This window comes from Drosophila tropicalis, unplaced genomic scaffold (assembly GCF_018151085.1).
Source record: "Drosophila tropicalis isolate 14030-0801.00 unplaced genomic scaffold, ASM1815108v1 contig_87, whole genome shotgun sequence".
Taxonomy (NCBI): domain Eukaryota; kingdom Metazoa; phylum Arthropoda; class Insecta; order Diptera; family Drosophilidae; genus Drosophila; species Drosophila tropicalis.
The window spans coordinates 301,063-320,568 of NW_027173365.1; the positions used below are offsets into that span (position 1 = coordinate 301,063).

The following is a 19,506-nucleotide window of genomic DNA, read 5'->3' on the forward strand; positions in this document are numbered from 1 at the left end:
GTTCCATATCCCACCGTTTCAAATCAATGACAATTTACCCAAGTTATCGGCCTAAATCGATGACAAAAGAATTTAATAGTGGTTTGATTTTCTTTTTGCTTTATTCCTTTGTCAGTTTCACAACAACACTCAATAGAAATAAAAAGTTTAATTTTGTATCTCCCCTTGAATCATGTTGGTGAAGTATTTTCTGTAGAAAAAAATTTATATAAATACATTACAAAGTTTTGAGACAAAATGGGGAAAAAAAATAGTGAGTAGCAGTACAAGAACCGCAAAACTTCAAAAAATACTAATTACTTATTTGCACCTAATGCAGAATATGCACCTCCAGCACAGCCTCAACAGCAGCGGGAACAACCAGGTAAGCTACCATAAGTAAAGGCAATGAGATTTTGTGTATAAAATAGAAAAGAACTTCTTTGGCAAGAAATTGAAATCATTTCACTTGGCTACCGATTTTTTTGCAAGAATCTGCTTACAATATTTTCTCTCATTCAATCGCCCAAGATGAATTGTATTCCCTCTTCGTCTTGTTTCTCTAGAACTCTCTCGAACAAACTTACGTGGCCCGATTGCAATTTAAGATAACAAACACAAACTTGCATAGCAAATGTCATTTTAAACAAAGTTTGTTTAATGTAATCAATTTGGGCAATTTTACATGTACATATGTATGTGTATATGTAGATGATATTGATACACTGCAAATCTCCAAAAATTATTAAATGACAATTAGTTTGATGCCGATTGTCCGGCCAAATCAATTGTAAATGCTTATTGATGGCAATACATATCACAACATACATATGTATGTATACATATATGTATGTACATACATAAATACATACATACATATTAATTAGGCCGGAAACTGTTTGAAACATTTTTATACCATTGTTTGTAATGCACAGAAGGCGGCGTTTCCGACACCATAAAGAACATAAGTACATACATATGTATGTATGTACATACATATATTCTTGATAAGCTTGAGAAGCTGAGTCGATATAGCCATTTCCTTTTCGATATCTACCCAATCCTTTTTCCAACCATACACGTACAGTTTATGTAGCGTTACGTCTGTGTGTATGCGTGTGATCTGTTTATTCGAGCAATGACGCAGTAGGCTGCTTAAACTGTAAGTGTATGGTTGGAAAAATGGATGGGAAAGAAGAAGAAAAAGAAATGGAAATGATATTTGAAAGATTTTGTCTGTGCATTGATGAATTGAGATACAGAAAAAGAGTTTGAAACATGAAATATTATTATGGCCAAGGATTGCAAGGGTAGATTAAGCTTCTTAGCTTCTTTGATTTTTCTGTTGTGTAATTGCTACTGCTTTTCACTAGCAAACTCAATGATTGTAAAAACTAATACGGGGAAATCCCGAAATCTGTTAGAGCCAATTACAAATAACATAGACGGGAAAAAATAGAAAGTTATTTTGAAATAAGAGTAAGCGAGATAGCATATGCTTGCCATGTAGCGTTCTTTCCCCTGGCACTTCCCAAGTTCCCCAAAAACAGGGACAACTACAAAACACCAATATTCCGTGAAGGATGGCCCAAAATCTTGAAACAAGCTCAAATACTTGGTTAATCTAAACATACAAACATATTTGCCATATCTATCATTTTCATGTCATATTCTTTGCAAGAGTGATAAAATATTTTGAATTTGCATAGGCATTCGCTATCTCTTTCTGTTTCGTTTTGCCCTAAAAACTCAAAACGATTTCATAAATCATATTGATTTGTGTAACGAGAGAATTGTTTTCATGCAATGGACAGATTTGTTGAGTGCAAAAGTAAATTAATGTACACTATACATAAATACATAATAATCCTTGAAATCGTTAATAATGAATTGGTTTAAGTGATGTTATTTTAAACAATCTTATTAGCGGCTGGAGATAATGCACAACCCAGTCCACAGGGGACACCTCGAGCGCAGCCATCGCAACAGACACAGAGCCAAGGCGGCTCTTCAGTTAGTCAGCAAGCTCAAGGTCGCGGAGCACCATCTCAGGTTAGTCAACAGAGCCAAGGTTCTTCAGTTAGTCAGCAAGCTCAAGGTCGCGGAGCACCATCTCAGGTTAGTCAACAGAGCCAAGGTGGCGGCAAGCAACGTGGTCAACAAGGGGCCTGGGGAGGTCAAGGTGGTCAACAAGGCGCCTGGGGAGGTCAAGGTGGTCAACAAGGCGCCTGGGGAGGTCAACAGGGAACCGGGCCACAGGGTGGCTATCAGCAACGTGGCCAACAGAAAGGAGGAGGCGCAGTCCGCGGCGGCTATCAGCAACGTGGCCCACAGGGAACCGGGTCACAGGGTGGAAATCAGCAACGTGGCCCACAGGGAACCGTGCCACAGGGAACCGTGCCACAGGGTGGAAATCAGCAACGTGGCCAACAGGGGGGTGGAGACGCGGAACGAGGTGGCTATCAGAAACATGGGCAACAGTCGAGACCCCAAGGTGGAGCGGCCTTGCCTCCACTACCAGACTTACCAGCTGGTTCTATTAAGCGCGGAACTATTGGCACTCCTGGCCAGGTGGCTGTTAACTATCTTAATGTTGATATGGAGAAAATGCCAGCTAAGGCGTACCATTATGATGTTAAGATTACCCCCGAACGGCCCAAGAAATTCTTTCGCGATGCCTTTGAGCAGTTTCGCATCGCTCATCTGGGGAATGTTGCAGTGGCTTTTGATGGGCGTGCTTCGTGCTTCTCAGTCGACAAGTTAGAGACAGCCGCTAATGGGGCTGATGTCCAGGTAAGTGGAAAATAGATAACAGGGTAAGGGTGTGCCGAAATGTAAATTCTTATTATAGGTGGCTGATCGAAATGGCCGCACATTGAATTACAATGTGCAAATTAAATCTACGGCATCGAAACAAGTAGATCTAAATTCACTCCGGAGGTAATATCAGTATTTTAAAGCAATATAAACTTTCTCATCAAGTAACCGTTTGAATTCTGTAGTTACATGAAAGACAAGATCTATGACAAACCTATGCAAGCTATGCAGTGTCTGGAAGTGGTGCTAGCGACACCCTGTCATAAGAAGACCATCCGTGCTGGGCGCTCGTTTTTCAAATCGTCGGTGGCAGAAAATCGTCTTAATCTGGGCGACGGCTACGAGTGTTTGATTGGTTTGTATCAAGCCTTTGTTCTGGGTGATCAACCGTTCGTCAATGTGGATATCTCTCACAAGTCTTTTCCAATTGGTCTAAGCATGCTGGAGTACATTGAAAATTATGGCATTAATTCGCGCTATCCAACAAAAATTACGGCCACCACGACTTTAAGCCAATCGCGCACATGTATTGAACAATTTGTAAAAGGAATTAACATAGTTTATGAGCCGCCAGAGTGTTTCAATAGTGCGCCTCGGGTCTATAAAGTCAACGGATTGTCACCACAGTCAGCCGAGGACCAGAAATTCGAACTGGAGGATAAAAGAGAGATGACGGTTAAGGAATATTTCCGTGGTCGTAATTACGACTTAAAATATCCGAAATTGCATTGTCTGCATGTAGGTCTTCCGGCCAAGAAGATTTATTTGCCGATAGAACTCTGTCGCATTGAGGAGGGTCAGGCATTGAACCGCAAAGATGGAGCCAATCAGGTTTCGCAAATGATCAAATACGCTGCCACATCGACAAACCAACGCAAAGAAAAGATTATGAACTTTCTCAAATACATTCAACATAATCAAGATCCGACTATTAGTCGCTTTGGAATTAGAATTGTGGGCGATTTTATTACAGTCCACACTCGTACGCTGAGTCCGCCGCAGGTCGAGTATAAGAACAAGTATATGACTTCGGTGAGGAACGGCTCCTGGCGCATGGATAACGCAAAGTTTTTGGAACTACCGACAAAGAACCATAAATGGGCTGTTTTGTATTTTCATGAGCAGCGCGGCTTGATATATAATGAGGTGGCGGATTTCGCAAGGAGGTTCCGTAGTCAGGCACTGACAACCGCTGTGAACCTTGAGGAGCAAGCCGAGATTCTACCGTTCACAAATGATAGAGATTTGGACAACCGTTTCGTTGAACTGAAGCGCGATAAGTTTGATTTGGTCATTGTGATAATACCGAATAGAGGGACATCTTACGACACAATTAAACAGAAGGCGGAGTTAACTCATGGCATACTCACCCAATGCATTAAGCAGATCACGGTGCAACGAAAATTAAATCCACAACTGATTGGCAATTTGCTATTGAAGGTCAATTCAAAATTGAATGGCATCAACCATAAATTAAAGGATGACCCACGAACAAGGCTTGTGAATGCCATGTATTTGGGTGCAGATGTTACCCATCCATCGCCGGATCAAAGAGAAATCCCCAGCGTTGTCGGTGTGGCTGCCTCACATGATCTCTATGGGGCTTCCTATAATATGCAGTATCGCTTACAGCGCTCCACTGCGGAGGAAATTGAGGACATGGAAGGCATTGTTGCCGAACATTTACGCATCTATCAGCACTATCATAAAAAATATCCAGATCATATTATCTACTATCGCGATGGCGTCAGTGACGGTCAATTTCCCAAAATCAAAGCACTCGAGTTAAGGGGCATTTATGCGGCATGCGCCAAGGTAATAATTTCGTCTCGTACATTTCACACTTACTAAGTTCTCGAATTCTAGCTTAAAATTAAGCCGCATTTGTGTTGCGCTATCGTTGTTAAGCGCCATCACACAAGATTTTTCCCCAAAGGTGAACCCTCTCAATATAATAAATTCAATAATGTGAATCCTGGAACTGTTGTGGACCGCACCATTGTCCATCCGAATGAAATGCAGTTTTTTATGGTTAGCCATCAATCAATTCAGGGAACTGCAAAGCCAACGCGCTATAACATCATCGAGAACACTGGCAACTTGGACATTGACTTGCTACAGCAATTAACGTATAATTTATGTCACATGTTCCCACGATGCACTCGCTCGGTTTCGTATCCGACGCCAGCATATTTGGCCCATTTAGTGGCGGCACGTGGTCGAGTCTATCTAGCCGGGTAAGTTTTAGTTCATATTTATGCTGTCTTCAACCTAAAATTTATTGTTCTATCTACAGAGCTCGTTTGGTCAATTCACCACAGGACGAATATCAAAAACGTTTAATTAACGCTGCATTCATGAAGTCAAATCCCATGTACTTTGTTTAAACAAGGACAAAAGAATAAATAGAAACATTATATTATGCAATGGGTAAATGAGAATTCATGTGCATGCCGATTTCATTAATACATTTTATTGGATTGGTTTTCTTTTTAAATATTATCACACTTCTTAATCTTTAATATAATATTTTATATATATATATATGTATATATAGAGTCCATGTGCTCAGATGTATCCACCAAATGAAGCAATGCTTTGCTGGCAATGGAAACAACTGGACTTTGGGACCGTCTTATTGAAACATTTATATGATGAAAAAAACGTTTAAAAAATAAATGAAAAGCCGCTGCTTTGGTTGAGAAAAAAATAATTCTTACTTTTTACATAGCATCGAAATGGAATCTGTGAGACTCTTGCAAGCGCTCTTGTCTATCTTCCCGCTTCTCTTTAATGTAAAGGAACAAGATTATGAGTACTATGACTAGGCATGTGCCTCCGAGAGCCACCACACTCATAAGAATCAATTTACTTGGTGTGACAAACAGCTGGGCCTTCCATCGAGAAGGCTCGTTCAGTGGCTTGGGGACAACAATGATCTGTGAATTGGGTATTAGCTGGGTGAAATTACGATATTTGCCCCCCAGGCCCACTGCCACCTGGTCCACGAAATTGGGTGTTCTCCCCAGACCAAAGCAAGTGTAGGGCAGCTGGAGTGCAAAATACGAGGCCTGGGGCAGTTGAACGCTGCTACCGCATTGCTTATCTCCATCTTGGGTAGTGGTGCAATAGGTGATTCTTGGTCCTGGCAGATTGCTACCATATGTGCGCTGCTTTCTACCCAAAGCAGTGCGTCGTTCAGGATTTTGCTTGTTTTCTAGACCTGTCAGGACAATAACTTTGACGAAATTGGCATCATAGTCGAGGGTATTTCTAAAGGCCAATGGACGATAGTTGCCATTCTCGTTCTTTTGAATAAGTATCACATCAAGAACACCATCCTGATAGAAATCATAGAATGCTCCGGCCACTGTGTTATTACCCATTGGTGCTAGGGCATTCCAGCGCACTTCAAAGGTGCGAGTCAGTGGTTTGTTGCATGTGGTGCAAGGCACATTTTCCAACAAGAACGTCTGCATCACCGGTTTGGCCATGTTAGTAGGTTGTAGTGTGACCAACAGATCTGGATAGCCATCGAGATTGAAGTCACCGCTTCGAGCGGTAATGGTCCTCAGATATACATCATCAGCAACAGGTGGCACAAAAGTCCAGCTGACGCCCTGAGGATCCTGCAAGTGGATTGAACACCATAATTAACAACAATCCACACTCATCCAGGGGTTTGAGTTCTTACCTTAAAAATCACATGGACATCTCGAAAATCGACACCATCATGGACCATTATGGTTGAATTTATGCAATTAAATGGAATGCAGAATGGGACTACAATGTTCTGAACGCCTCGCAGCTCAAAGTCCATAAAAACGGCCTGACCCACTGTGTAGTCATTGGCTCCAATTGGCTGGTACTTAATCGTGTACTGATAACCAAAATTATTGTCATTGGTGCCGTACCAGATCTCATAGGCAGCCTTGTTCTGCACAAACAAATCGGCCAGATAGTCGCCGTTTAGATCCAAATAGGCATTGGCATTCGGAATGCTGATGCTGGAGGACTCTGGAAAACTTGTGGGGGCGGCTTGGTCAACCACTGTAAAAGCATCGCGGGTGCCATTAAAAATCCAAAAACTACGCTTGTCTGCTTGTTGAGTTGCATCTAGCCCATATAGATCAATGATCATGTCACGATTAAAGTCCAAGGCCATTACTTCGCCTTTGGTGCTAAATAGGGGTTTCGTGGCGCAGATCAACTCCGTGGTGTTGCCCCAATTAATATAGACATCATAGATATCCTTGTCCTTTTTCTCATTACGAATGTTGACTAGAACATCCATAAGAGCGTCGCCATCAAAATCACCAGGCACAACGCTGACAATCTTGTTGCCGCTCTGGTACGTGCAATACGGGCCAGGTCTGAGCAGGGGTTCCGTAAAGTGCCCGTAAAGTATTTGCAACGTTTTCATATCATCGCGTATGACGAATGTGTCCGTCAGTTCGTTGGAATTGAAATCCCCAAACGCTGCCACAACTCCTTCCTTTATGTCTCCGAATACCTTTTCTGTAATATCACTTGTTTGGACTAGCCCCGTTAATAAGGAGACCAGGAGCAGATGCCCTAGCTTTTGGAAAATTCCAAGCATTTTTTCACTCGAGATTTGCCTTATTCTCCTTTGTTTTCTTTTTTATGCATGTAAAATCAATACTGAGTCAGATGTGCGATAACTGACCATATCGGTGGGAACAGATAACTGGCTTGCATCGCTAGTACGTGGTTATAACACAGCAACTATTTTTGCATTAGCAGACTCATTGGCAAAGCAAAAGTCGCGCATACGGGTTCTCTAGTATCGATTACAATCGGCTTGTTTTGCACCCACTGTAAATATATGTATATGAATGTATCTGGATTTGATTAGGACGAAATTGGCACTCTGGTTACTGTATATTTTTTATTATTTTTTCTTATATATTTTTCAATTTTCAAACCGAATTTTCCGAAGTTTGTTTTTCACTTTTGTCCATATCGAGTTTGAAACTTTTTTGACGTGTGTTGCGGACGCTGGAGATGTGTGATATTCCGATAACTTGTAGTGTTAAATTGCTCGTATTCAGACCACTGACAACGCAAACGTAGAGAAAAGGAAAACTGTCAGTATAAAATAAACAAATAACATTAAAATAATATTGGGAGAACGAAATAAAACAATTGGACAATGGTGAGTGTCAAATAACCAAAATATATTTTTAATAATCTAGGTGGCAATGTTATGGACCCAAGAGTTCTGTCGCATTGGCTTGGCCTGATTAGCCCTGGACGCAGGGACCATAGCTGCTTCTTCTTTCGCTGGTGGACAGCTAACGCATAGTTTGTTGTTGTATTTATGCAATTTCACCCTTTTTTGTGTCTCTTATTTGTGTTTATCCGTTTTCTCTTTTTGTTTACATATCTGATCCATTACAGAACAAACTGAAGTCGAGTCAACACCGCGATAAGGTGAAAAAATTTATTTCCCTCACACAGACGGGCGAGCAGACCGCAATATTCTGCTTGACACAAAACGAATGGAAAATGGATTTGGCTAGCGATAATTATTTCCAAAATCCCGAATACTACTACCGTGAGCTAGATCGCAAACGTATTGAGCAACTATTCCTGCGCTATCGCGATCCAAATGATCTGCAAAAGATTAGCTCACAGGGTGTGATACGATTTCTAGAGGATCTTGAACTGAGTCCGGACTCCAAATTGGTGCTCATTATTGCGTGGAAATTTCATGCGGAAGTGCAGTGCGAGTTCTCCCGAGATGAGTTTGTAAACGGCATGTGTGATCTGGGGATCGATAGCATTGAGAAACTGAAGTCCAAGCTACCTGTCTTGGAGCAGGAGTTGAATGATGCTGGCAAATTCAAGGATTTCTATCATTTTACGTTTAACTATGCCAAGGATCCGGGACAGAAGGGCATTGACTTGGAAATGGCGATTGCCTATTGGTGCATAGTGCTGCGAGGGCGTTTCAAATTCCTGGACATCTGGTGCAAATTTTTGGAGGAAAAACATAAGCGAGCAATATCCAGAGACACGTGGAATCTGTTGCTTGACTTCGCCACCATTATTGATGATCGAATGAGCAATTACGACTCGGAGGGCGCTTGGCCCGTACTTATCGATGATTTTGTAGAATGGTGTCAGGAAAATAATCATCTCAAGGATCAGTCGAAGAACATATCTAGCGCTTACCAGAACTCCTCGCATAGTACAAACATGAATTATGGCTAACGAATTGTTGATTTTTTTTATGTAAACACTATCTATTACGATATATTCTCATTAGTAATAGATTTTTGTTTTTGCTTTTATTCTCCAATTATTCTAAATAATGAAGATAATTAAGCAAAGGCCCAGAAATTTTACAATTTTCTCTATAAATTAAAAAAAAAAACATATATATACATATATAAATAAAATTAGTAAAAGTAAATTACGAGAAACGATTTAAGAGTCTACATATGTATGTAGTTATGTTGTATGTATGTATGTATGTACGTACATATCTACCTACATATGTATATGTACATACAAACTCAATTTTAAAGAATCATTTTACTTCAGTACTGGAGTTGCTTCGTTCCTGAAGTGTGCCCTACAGAACACTATCAATGTTTCGAATTATACATATGTTTCACTTCTGACGTTGAACTGGTTAAGTTATTTTGGCTTATAAATTTCAATTATCGATCCTGTTTTTGTACCCTTACAGGAGAAGTGCACGTCATTGAAGGAAGCATCTCCGACCATACACATTGTACATACAATCTTGATCAGTAGGACGAGGCGAGTTCAAAGAGATATTTCTGTCTGTCTGTCTGGATCAACGTCAACTCCTCTTAGGCCGTAAAAGCTATAGAGTTAGAATTCTGCATGTAGGCTTGTACATGGTTCTCGGACTCAGCCAGATCGGATCACTATATTATATAGTTCCCATACAAACGGCAAAGTCACGAACATTGACGAACATTTCTCAATAACTTCGTTAATTCATAAGCTACTTTGATAAAAGTTCATATTTGTCAGTCCAATATACATATGTATGTATATACATATCTGTTAATGAATGAGCCAATAACTTCGTTACTTTCGGCGCGATTGACTTAAAACTAAATATTTGTCAGGTGAATATAGCTAAATATGGCAAATTTCATTAAGATCGGATAAATATTTTAAATATCTTTCACATAAGCAAATTAGACATTTGCCAGGGTATACGAAGTTCGGCACGGCCGATTTTAGTCCCGTCCCTCTATTTTTTTTTTTTTTACACATTTAATTATTATTTAATTTAGTTACGTTGGCTTAGTAACTAACAGTATACTTAACGGTATATTTAATTTTCAAACTATACTAATTTCTGACCTTGCTTTCGACAGAAATACATTCTCGTGAATTTGACTTTATTTTCAAAATAAAGTGTTTTTTTTTTTTGTATTTATATTAAAAACCACATTAGTATAAGGTAACAGAAATCGATCGCAGCAAAAAGTTAACAACATTTTGCATAAATACGGTTTATATGTGGGTTTAAAATATACCCGCAAAAAAACTTCCTTGATGCTTACTGCACTTTAAGGACGTTTCAGATCCATATCTAATTTCCTACCGTTTAGCCATTTTCATAAAATAGAGCTTCAATGCGTTCGTTAGAACTCTCCAAACAGCAGCAGATGTGCCTTCTAATTGGATTTATAATTTGATCATCAATCCCTATAATATTTGCATCGTAATAAAGTTTATTGTTCAAATAGAACCTTATAAATAAAGGGGTGCAAGCCCTGAGAACTTTCTCTCCAGGTATGATCAAAAAATGAAACACCATATTGGACCACCATACCTACATACATATGCCCGATGATGGTTCTAGATTCTAGACAACACGTCTTTCATTTTTATAAGTCTGTTGAAGTCGGTACATAATATACGAACAGAAATATTTATCTGGCTCAACAGCTCGGAAGAGTCAATCTCATATATGTTTTTCCTTGCTTTCTAAGGCTTTCTATCAATAATAATTGCCTCTACCCACTATGGTACAAATTTATTCATAAGTATGATGTATTCTATTCCCAAGTGAATAATAATAGACCCCAAAATTTCAATCAGATCAGATAAATAGAACACTGTTACTTACAGTCAATATAAATCGGTTCTGTTACCGCCAGCCTACTACGTCAAGGACGTAACGTCATTGCTCGATATGAGGCGACCAGCGACAGCAGACCACACGCATACACGCACGAGTATAGGGAAATGAAAAGGGACTTTGAAGGTTTTGTCAAGGACTGCAAGGGCTTAACCGAAGTTATCTTCGATGATATTTAAAAATAAAATTATTCATATAAATGAGCGAATTCGTCATTACCAGCGGATATCTTTTAGCATTTTCCAAACAATTTAATTTTTTTTTTGTTCAGATGATCCCGCGAACCCATCTTCACCCTGTGGGTGCATGGTATAAAAGGGTTAACAGTTATTTGCGACCTTTGCTTTGATTTGAACATGGGCATTTCCGCCGATATATCAACCAAGAGCAAACATTTTATCGTCCTTTAGCTTTTTGCTTCTTATAAAAAAATGATTAAATTTCAATATTTATATTTATTTATATTTTATATTTATTTGCAATGATTAGGGTATCAAATGCAAAGTCCTAGAATCAGTGTTTCTTTTTTACTTTTAATCACTTTTTACTAAGCTTTTACACGGTGACAAGTTCTCCAGAAAGGAGCCAGGAGTATAATGCAAATTGCTGTACTTGAAAAAGGCAAAGAGGTGTCGCCGGTCAGCAGCGGCTCGTCAGGACTTGGACAGAATTCGGACTCGAACAACGAATCGCTGGACAAATCTGGACTAACCATAGATCGTAAGACGAATATAGATAACGATCCTTTGGAGAGCAAAAGGTAAGGAAAAACTCAATATGCCCCGGAAAATGCCTGCGGAACGGGCCAAAACAATATAGTGCGTTTAGTTCAGAAGACGATCATCAAAGAAGCAAGCAATGGTACTGCACTTCTGTTGTCTTCTGAAGTAATTTTCTATAAGTTTGGAAGACTACAGAAACGTCGGCTGTCCAGAGTTTAAAATTGTAACTCCCGTTCTGGAATATAATGGAAGGATATAAGTTCCAGCAGATGAAAACACCATGGAGTGGGTGATGGATGTAATCTGCGCAACATAAGGATACCAGGCTGTTCCTCTTTCTGTATTTCTACACCTCTCAACGGCTCGGTCGTATTGCCCAAGGTACAAGACTGCTTGAGTATTATTATCGACCATGACTGTCTATTTTATATTTATATACATTCAAACCCGAATTAAGATTTTATTATCTTATAATTAAATATACTGTATATTAAGGTTGATCGAAATTGAAAATAGGTTCAAAAAGGTTTTTGAATCAGAGCAGCTCGTCGAATGGAGCCGTGGTGGAAGCATGCGGTATGGGAGGCTGCGACATAAAGGCCAGACCGCGCCCCGTCGAATCACAATTAGAAATCGAAATGGAACCCAGAGAGGAAAATGAACAGCGGCCCCCTTACATGGACATACTACCAGAAACCAGGCCATTTGTTTTGGTCGTTTCTTCTTCAGAATGTGCGAAAGATTATTGCAAACTGCTGGAGGATTTTTTTTTGCAACTTTCAGCATTTTAGGAACGTTGCCCATCTAAAATCGTAATTGAAAATAGGTTCAAAAAGGTTTTTGAATCAGAGCAGCTCGTCTGATGGATCCATGGTGGAAGCATGCGGTATGGGAGGCTGTACCCCTGTGGCCGATGAGAACGTCAGAGATTAGAGGCGAGCTCACAATTTCGCCACACTCGCACAGGCTGGCTCGTTGGGTTATTTGTGTGTGCGCTGAATTAGGCTCTCGAAACATTTGAGCATTGAGCATAACTCTCGTTTTTTTGCGTGGGGAAATGCGATTAGGAGCGTGAATTTCGAACGGCTACACATAATGATGTATGCAACGCATGCAGACAAACTTGTTTTGGCTTAATTGACTCTGGATTTGTACATAAAAATTTACAAAAACATAATCAATTACCAAAATCTGACATAAAAATCATTTTGGTAAATAAAATTTGCTTTCATCAGTGTATATACCATAGCTTGCAAATAACAGTTGACCGTTTTTTTCGTTACGGTCTGCTCACTAACAAAAGGCTTAGAAAATAGACCAAAGTTATGGTCCAAAATTATTAAGGAGTTAATTTGGTTAATTTGGCTTCATAGCACCATTCAAACACATTTCCGGTTAAAACATTGTAAGGCTTCCAAAAAAAAAAAAAATTAAAAAAGAATGATGTGATTAGATGTTGCCTCATCGAAGGCAAACACCTAATGAAACCTCTGAGAAGTAAAGCGACAATTTAGTCAAAAATTCGGTAAATGTTTACTACTACTACTCGAGATTTCAGTGTTGAAAAGTGGAGAAATCGGGTAAAGCTAGATTTCAGTGTTGTCAAACGCTATTTTTTATTTGGCGCGCTGTTTGACTGCCCTGGTAGCCAAATATTTTAATCTAAACTCAAAAGTCGAGGAATTATATTCTAAACTATATTTGTTCTATAAAATCAAGAAATATTGTAAACTGAACAATATTTTCGTTTGTTGAGAATAGTGCGAACAAAAGATTCAAAAAGGCCGTGTATTTGAGTATCCAAAATTCGGCATTTGGCAACACCATCTCAAAATTGAACAGTTTTTTTAGCCGGCATTGACTCAATTAAGTCCTGGCAACGCTTCAGGGGAATCTGAGCACTTGCATCCTGAACAACTTGCCAAATATGTGTTTGTTTGAAGGTTTCGGCCAAGGGGCCACACTTGGTTTGACTACCCCCTATAAGTTTTCAATTGGGTTCAGATCTGGGGACGGGACTAGCCTTGGCATTACGACGATCTCTTCCGTTTCAAACCACTGTTTGGCAAGTTTGCTGGTATGCTAATGATTATTGGTCTGTTGGGAAGTCCATTTTAGTGTCATTTTCCAAAAGGAATATGAAAGCATAACATTTTTTAGTATATACACGTATATATTTTGATCCATGATATGGATAGGGTCTACTCCGCTATATCAAAAGCAGGCCCATATTAAAGTTTTTAAGCCACCATGTAGAACTGTCTATCGTGTGGTTAGGCTGCAATTCAGTCTTTGGAAGGCGACGGACATATTGTCTGGATCCAGTATTACAGAACTAAACAATTTTACTTCTGTCCGTCCGTACTTTTGTATGTTGCGCCACGTTATTAAAGGCTATTTAAGGTGCTCTTTGGCAAACTGTATTCGAGCTTTTATGTGTTTTGAAGTAAGTAGCGGCACTTTCCTTGGACTTCAGGCCTTGAGTTAATGCTCCAGAACCCTTCCTTGATTTGGTCTGCTTTTATTGATTTCGCAGAAGCAAATGGATATACTTTGCTGGAGCGCACTGTAGGTCTTATCCCGACGCGAACAACGCTCAGTATGATACGTACTCAGTATGAGTACGATATGATACGAATGACCCTAAGTAAAATTAGTGTTACAACCGACCTAAGGGGAAAGGCGTATAACACATATAAACATAAATTAAACTAAAGAAATAGAAAATAGTAAAAGTAATAAGAATAGGGTAGGTTAAAATAAAGATGAGTACAATTAATTACGAGCGAGGAAGGACAAGAGCGCAGTTTTTATACCCGAAAGCGATATTTCCGAACCGATAATGTGGCAGTCTGTTGCAGTCGGTTGCAGAACAACAAGTGTAAGTGGTGTGTAATTGCGGGTCCGTCTAGATGGAACAGAAATATTTATCTGGCTCAACAGCTCGGAAGAGTCAATCTCACCATTCAAAAGTTTGCAAAGAAAAGTTACACCAAGCATGATTCTACGATTAGTTTGAAAAAATACGTCAATTTACTGAACTAGAATAAGATGGAAGTTGTACATTTGGACCCCATCGCAAATCACGAAGGGCGAAAAGTAAAAACTGTTTATTTTTAGATTCTAATCTATTTTTACAAAACTCATATTAAGGAGACCAAGCACAAGATGCATATTCCAATATGGGATGTACAATGAAGGATAAAGTATTTTGGTAGTCTATGGATCTTTAAACTTCTTCGACATGCTCTTAACAAAGCCAAGAACGCAAAGAAGTATTTTTATATGGTTACTGGCTAGATGGGGAGAACCTCTATTAAAACACATACTTTCGCACTTAGAACAGTTAAGCGATAACAAGTTACTGCACCACCCTTGAAAAGCGGGTCTTCGATTTGATTAGCGATTTTTACATTATCAGCATACATAACTCTGGAATATGAAACAACTGTGGGTATATCATATATGAAAATGGTGAAGAGTAATAGGCCAATCAACTTAGAAATGAAAGAGAGGACTTAGAAAGGACCCTCTGACTTCTATAGCTAAGATATTGAGAAATCCAAGCAAGCAGACCATCCGTATAGCCACCCAAATTCATCTTATGTAATAGTAAGGCATGGTTTACCGAATTGAAAGCCTTACTGATATCAGTTTGCCTTTGTTTTTTAAAACCTTGCATTACAAAGGCTGTAAAAGGTTAGTTGTGGTAGATCTATTCTTCACAAACCCATGTCGAAAATATGGGTTTACATAAATGCTGTTTTTGAGACGCCATAGTTTTCTCAAACAGTTGAGGTATTGCTGACAATTTAAAAATTCCTGTGTAATTGGTGATAAACGAATCCTTCCATATATTCAAAAAGCTTAAGCTGATCACAATGACTCCGCACAGAAACTCAAGTCGCAAGCAGGAATACCTTTTGGGCCCGGTTTAATCATCATTAGTTTCTTAGCTACCAAACTATCCGTTATAATAGGATTAAGAATGCAGATGCATTTCGTTATGGGATAGCGATATATCTGACTAGAGTTTTACTTAGTGGAAATGTTTACAGTCTAGAAGAAGTAAGCAAATAAATTTAGAGTGATTTATCAGAAAAGACTGCTTTGAGTTAACAAAACTATGAAACTTTTTGGGGTATTCGGAGAATGTCAACCCGCAAGGTTGTAAGTAATTATTATAGCATTCAGTAAAATTCGATCTAGCAGCCAAGCAACCTAGACTTAAGATTCTTCAGTTTTGACAGCCCTGCGTAAACCATGGTGACAGTCACTAAAGTTGTGTCAACAGAGTCAGTCGGCGAAGTCAGTCTTCCGAAAACATCGGGTGCGTACCGTAAGATCACACTCGGAAATGGGCTTGCAGCTGGGAAACTCAAAAGATAGCTCCAAAGTTGGATGGAAACAATCCTCAGGTAATACCATTGGGCTAGTTCTAGATACTTTACAAAAACTAGGATCAGAAGTAAAAATCAGATCCAGAAATCTTTCAGACATATGTATATATTTGAAACTGAATTCGGGTGAGCTAGCGAAAGCTCGAGCAGACCATCAATAAAATAGTTATACTCAGAGGACAGCAACGTTTTGCTACCATTATGTGTTGACCAAGTTATAGTGGGCAGATTAAAGTCCCCAAGGACAATTAAAGAGTCTCTGTCGGATAAAAGATACTTTAAGGCACATAAATTCGATACTACTCGTTATCAGACCCGATAGTAGGGCGGAATCTACCACCCCTACGATCCGGACAATCACGTCTAGAAATATTAAAATTATATCATTACGCCAAAAATGTGAGGCTTAAACCAAGTCTCGGTATAGACAATTAGGTCAAAATAAAAAAAAAAACAGACTATCTACAAAAGGGATTTTGATATAGAAGAAGGAATAGATAAGAAAGAAATCGGAATAGATGAAGAAGAAGGAGGAAGAGATGGTGAAGGAATCCTTGTTTGGCTCCGTGATGTAAATTCCTTCGCAATCAAGCTTTTCGACCAGAAGCTAGAACTGCATTTAGATTAGCTCAAATATTGGTCATGACATCATTCGATTTACATTCAGGGAGAATTCGCAATACAACAATGTGTTTTGTAGGAGGTACACCCACCAACAGTTTCTGCATACCAGGAATTGCGTCAGCTACCTCGAAATGTATATTAGCCGTTTGCAAAAGCAGAATCCAGTATTGTTGTAATGCAGTATTATACATAGTTTCAGTCATAAGTTTCTTAAATGTGGAGAGTGAGTAGAGAGTAGAGAGTGGAACTAATTGTTTTAGTCTACACTGTTTTCAAAGTGTTTGCTTAGTGAGTGTATCTAGTGGATGTGTATTCTTGTATTATGGCACAATTTCATTGATTGCTGTTGCAAGAATTTGTTCTAATTCAAGTAAGTGATAGACCAATTTCGTATCAGATAGATTATAATTAATTGAAATTAAAACCGTCTTCATCTCCATAACCCGAGTAGCGTTCATGTCGAAACTACCATGTTACAAATAGTATCCACCAGGGCTGTTTTTGGAGCTTTTCAATTTGTTTACTTAAAGTCAAAATAGATTTTGGGATATAATTAAGAATCGGATTGCTTTGGGGTATATTAAATTAAGAGTACCTATTTTAGCTTCTTTGCATCCATCGGCGTATCTTATATAAGGGTTAATTAGTTTAGTAGACTAGTTTTGGGTTAATGGTCCATGTCTTGTTATCTCTGATCCTTTGTTGGGGTGCTTTGTACGAGGCCGAATGGTCAGTCTTCTTGCAGAGTACACAAAACATTTCCTCCATGTTGTACTCAGGGTTTTGAGGATGGGGCAGGGTTCGTCGCCGATATGTGCACCACATTTCAAACATCTCAGTGGAAGGTTACAGTTAGCAGAACTGAAAAAAAAAAAACGCTGAAATTCCCTACACTGAGGAATCTCCGGACAGTTGAGCCTCTGCCCGAATAGCGTTGCAAAAATCAAATTTCTTCTTGATCCCTTTTGGCAAAATTGATATATGCAATCGGTAGGGAATACTTCAGAGATTATGTATCTAAAAAATGAAAAAATGGGTTGAGATTCATGGGTGCTAGAGACGCAAAAAGTTGAGACATTTTAAAGAAATGGGAATAAATGATAATTGTTACAAAGAGTCGCAACTTTAAAACTGAATATTGGACGATTTCAAAAATCGATCTTGGATTTTTTGTTTTATCTGAAAAGCATGTTCTTTATTAATAGCATGTCTCATAAATTTTAATAATTACTTAAATCGTTATTGAACTAGAAGCGTTTAGAAAATACACTAAATATTGGCGTTTTTTAAACTTTGGTTCCCCCTTTTACCTTTATTTAGTGCAAATCAGAACTACGATCATGGAATTTCCTCCATGCCTTGCAAAATCAAGGGGATGGAATTTACTTTGAAGCTTGGATAGTCACTTCCCCGATAGAAACTTTAGTTTCTTGAGGTTGAGTTTATAAGATATTGATGTAAATATCAATGATTATTATTAATGAAAATCAGCTATCAATAGCAAATATTTAAAATCCAAACATTTTTTTCTTCTAGCTTTTCGAAATTATGTTTAAAAGTTTATTTAAAACATAAAAAACGTTATATAGTCATTTAAAACAATACTAAATTTAATTTGGGATAAAAAAGAACCGGGTTTCATTTAAATTTTTGAGGAAAAACATGCTGGGGAATATTTTCTGCCTTTGACCTTCAAGACGGACACATCCATAGGGTGAAATGGTAAATTAAAGTCGCCAAAATGTATGTAACAGGCAGAAGGAAGCTTCTCCGACCCTATAAAGTATATATATTCTTGGTCAGGATCAACAGCCGACTCGATCTAGCCTTGTCCTTCTGTCCGCACGTCCGTCTGTATGAACCAGCAGATCTCGGAGACTATAAGAGCTAGAGCCACCAAATTTGGTATGTATACTCGTGTAGTATGTAAATGTATAGAGTTAATTGGAATTTCGGCCACGCCCCCCTACGCCCTCAGGAATCACATAAAACTGTTTTTCTTAAAAAGTATAACAGCTAGAGACATCAAATTTAGTTTGTATAGGAATCACATAAAACTTAAAAACTTTTTCTTAAAAAGTATAATATGTAGCTAGAGACATCAAATTTGGTATGTAGACTAGCTTAAAATTTTTTCACGACCACTTCCGCCCCCGCAAATTAAACAAAACTGATTTTATCAAAAACAAACAAAGCTAAAGTCACCAAATTTAGTATGTATACTGGCTTAGTATGCGCGGAGAATTTATATATTTTCACATTTTGCCACGCCCACTTCCGCCTCCATAATTTAGAAAAAAACGATTTCCTCCTTTAGTTTTTTGACTATCGCATTTAAATTTGGCAGTCTAATTATTCTTATCTATTTCTACCAAACTACCAAATTTTATTGAAATCGGATTAGAAACATGCAAAATATGCGTATGAACGTATTTTACTACGCGGTCCACAAGGCCAGGATTGGCCGTTGGCTAGTGGCGGCGCTAGAGTGCTCGTGTGTTTGTAGAGTGAGCGAGATAGCACATACTATGAAGCATTTAAAAACAATTCAATAGACATATGTACATTTGGTTTTCGAAATTTGAAATATTTGTTTCACCTGGTGTATGGTATACCCAAGTCGACGTGTCGTTTACTTGCTTCATTAAATTTTAAATCGCTCCACCGGTTTTGAGGCTATGATTTTTAAAATGTAAAATGTCAAAAGCGTCACAGTGGTTCCCATTTAATGCAATGATATTGTACTGCTTTTAAATTGTTTACGCTTCTTTCGGCCTGGTGTAATCCTCTGATGGTGAATTCCGTAATT

General features: G+C 38.7%; 3 protein-coding genes across 4 annotated transcripts; 2 read left to right on the forward strand and 1 right to left on the reverse strand.

Annotated features, from left to right (window-relative positions):
* Positions 1–94: 94 nt before the first annotated feature.
* AGO2 (Argonaute 2) lies at positions 95–5,237 on the forward strand. The gene is made up of 7 exons (XM_068298859.1): positions 95–253; positions 320–364; positions 1,907–2,772; positions 2,831–2,919; positions 2,982–4,611; positions 4,663–5,033; positions 5,093–5,237. Exons 1-7 carry the CDS (start codon positions 238–240, stop codon positions 5,181–5,183), a joined length of 3,108 nt encoding a protein of 1,035 aa, XP_068154960.1. The 5' UTR covers positions 95–237; the 3' UTR covers positions 5,184–5,237.
* A 12-nt stretch (positions 5,238–5,249) lies between these two features.
* LOC137583749 (T-cell immunomodulatory protein) lies at positions 5,250–7,550 on the reverse strand. Of its 2 annotated transcripts, XM_068298861.1 has the most exons (3): positions 6,491–7,542; positions 5,517–6,425; positions 5,250–5,430 (listed from the first exon to the last, which is right to left on the reverse strand). In XM_068298861.1, exons 1-2 carry the CDS (start codon positions 7,394–7,396, stop codon positions 5,520–5,522), a joined length of 1,812 nt encoding a protein of 603 aa, XP_068154962.1. In that variant the 5' UTR covers positions 7,397–7,542; the 3' UTR covers positions 5,250–5,430; positions 5,517–5,519. The 2 variants fall into 2 exon arrangements, with proteins under 2 accessions (XP_068154962.1, XP_068154961.1); XM_068298860.1 differs by having other exon boundaries at positions 5,250–6,425; positions 6,491–7,550.
* Positions 7,551–7,830: 280 nt separating this feature from the next.
* SCCRO (defective in cullin neddylation 1 domain containing SCCRO) lies at positions 7,831–9,235 on the forward strand. Its single transcript, XM_068298862.1, has 2 exons — positions 7,831–7,972; positions 8,218–9,235. The coding sequence occupies exons 1-2, from the start codon at positions 7,970–7,972 to the stop codon at positions 9,031–9,033; spliced, it is 819 nt and encodes a 272-aa protein (XP_068154963.1). The 5' UTR covers positions 7,831–7,969; the 3' UTR covers positions 9,034–9,235.
* Positions 9,236–19,506: the final 10,271 nt, after the last annotated feature.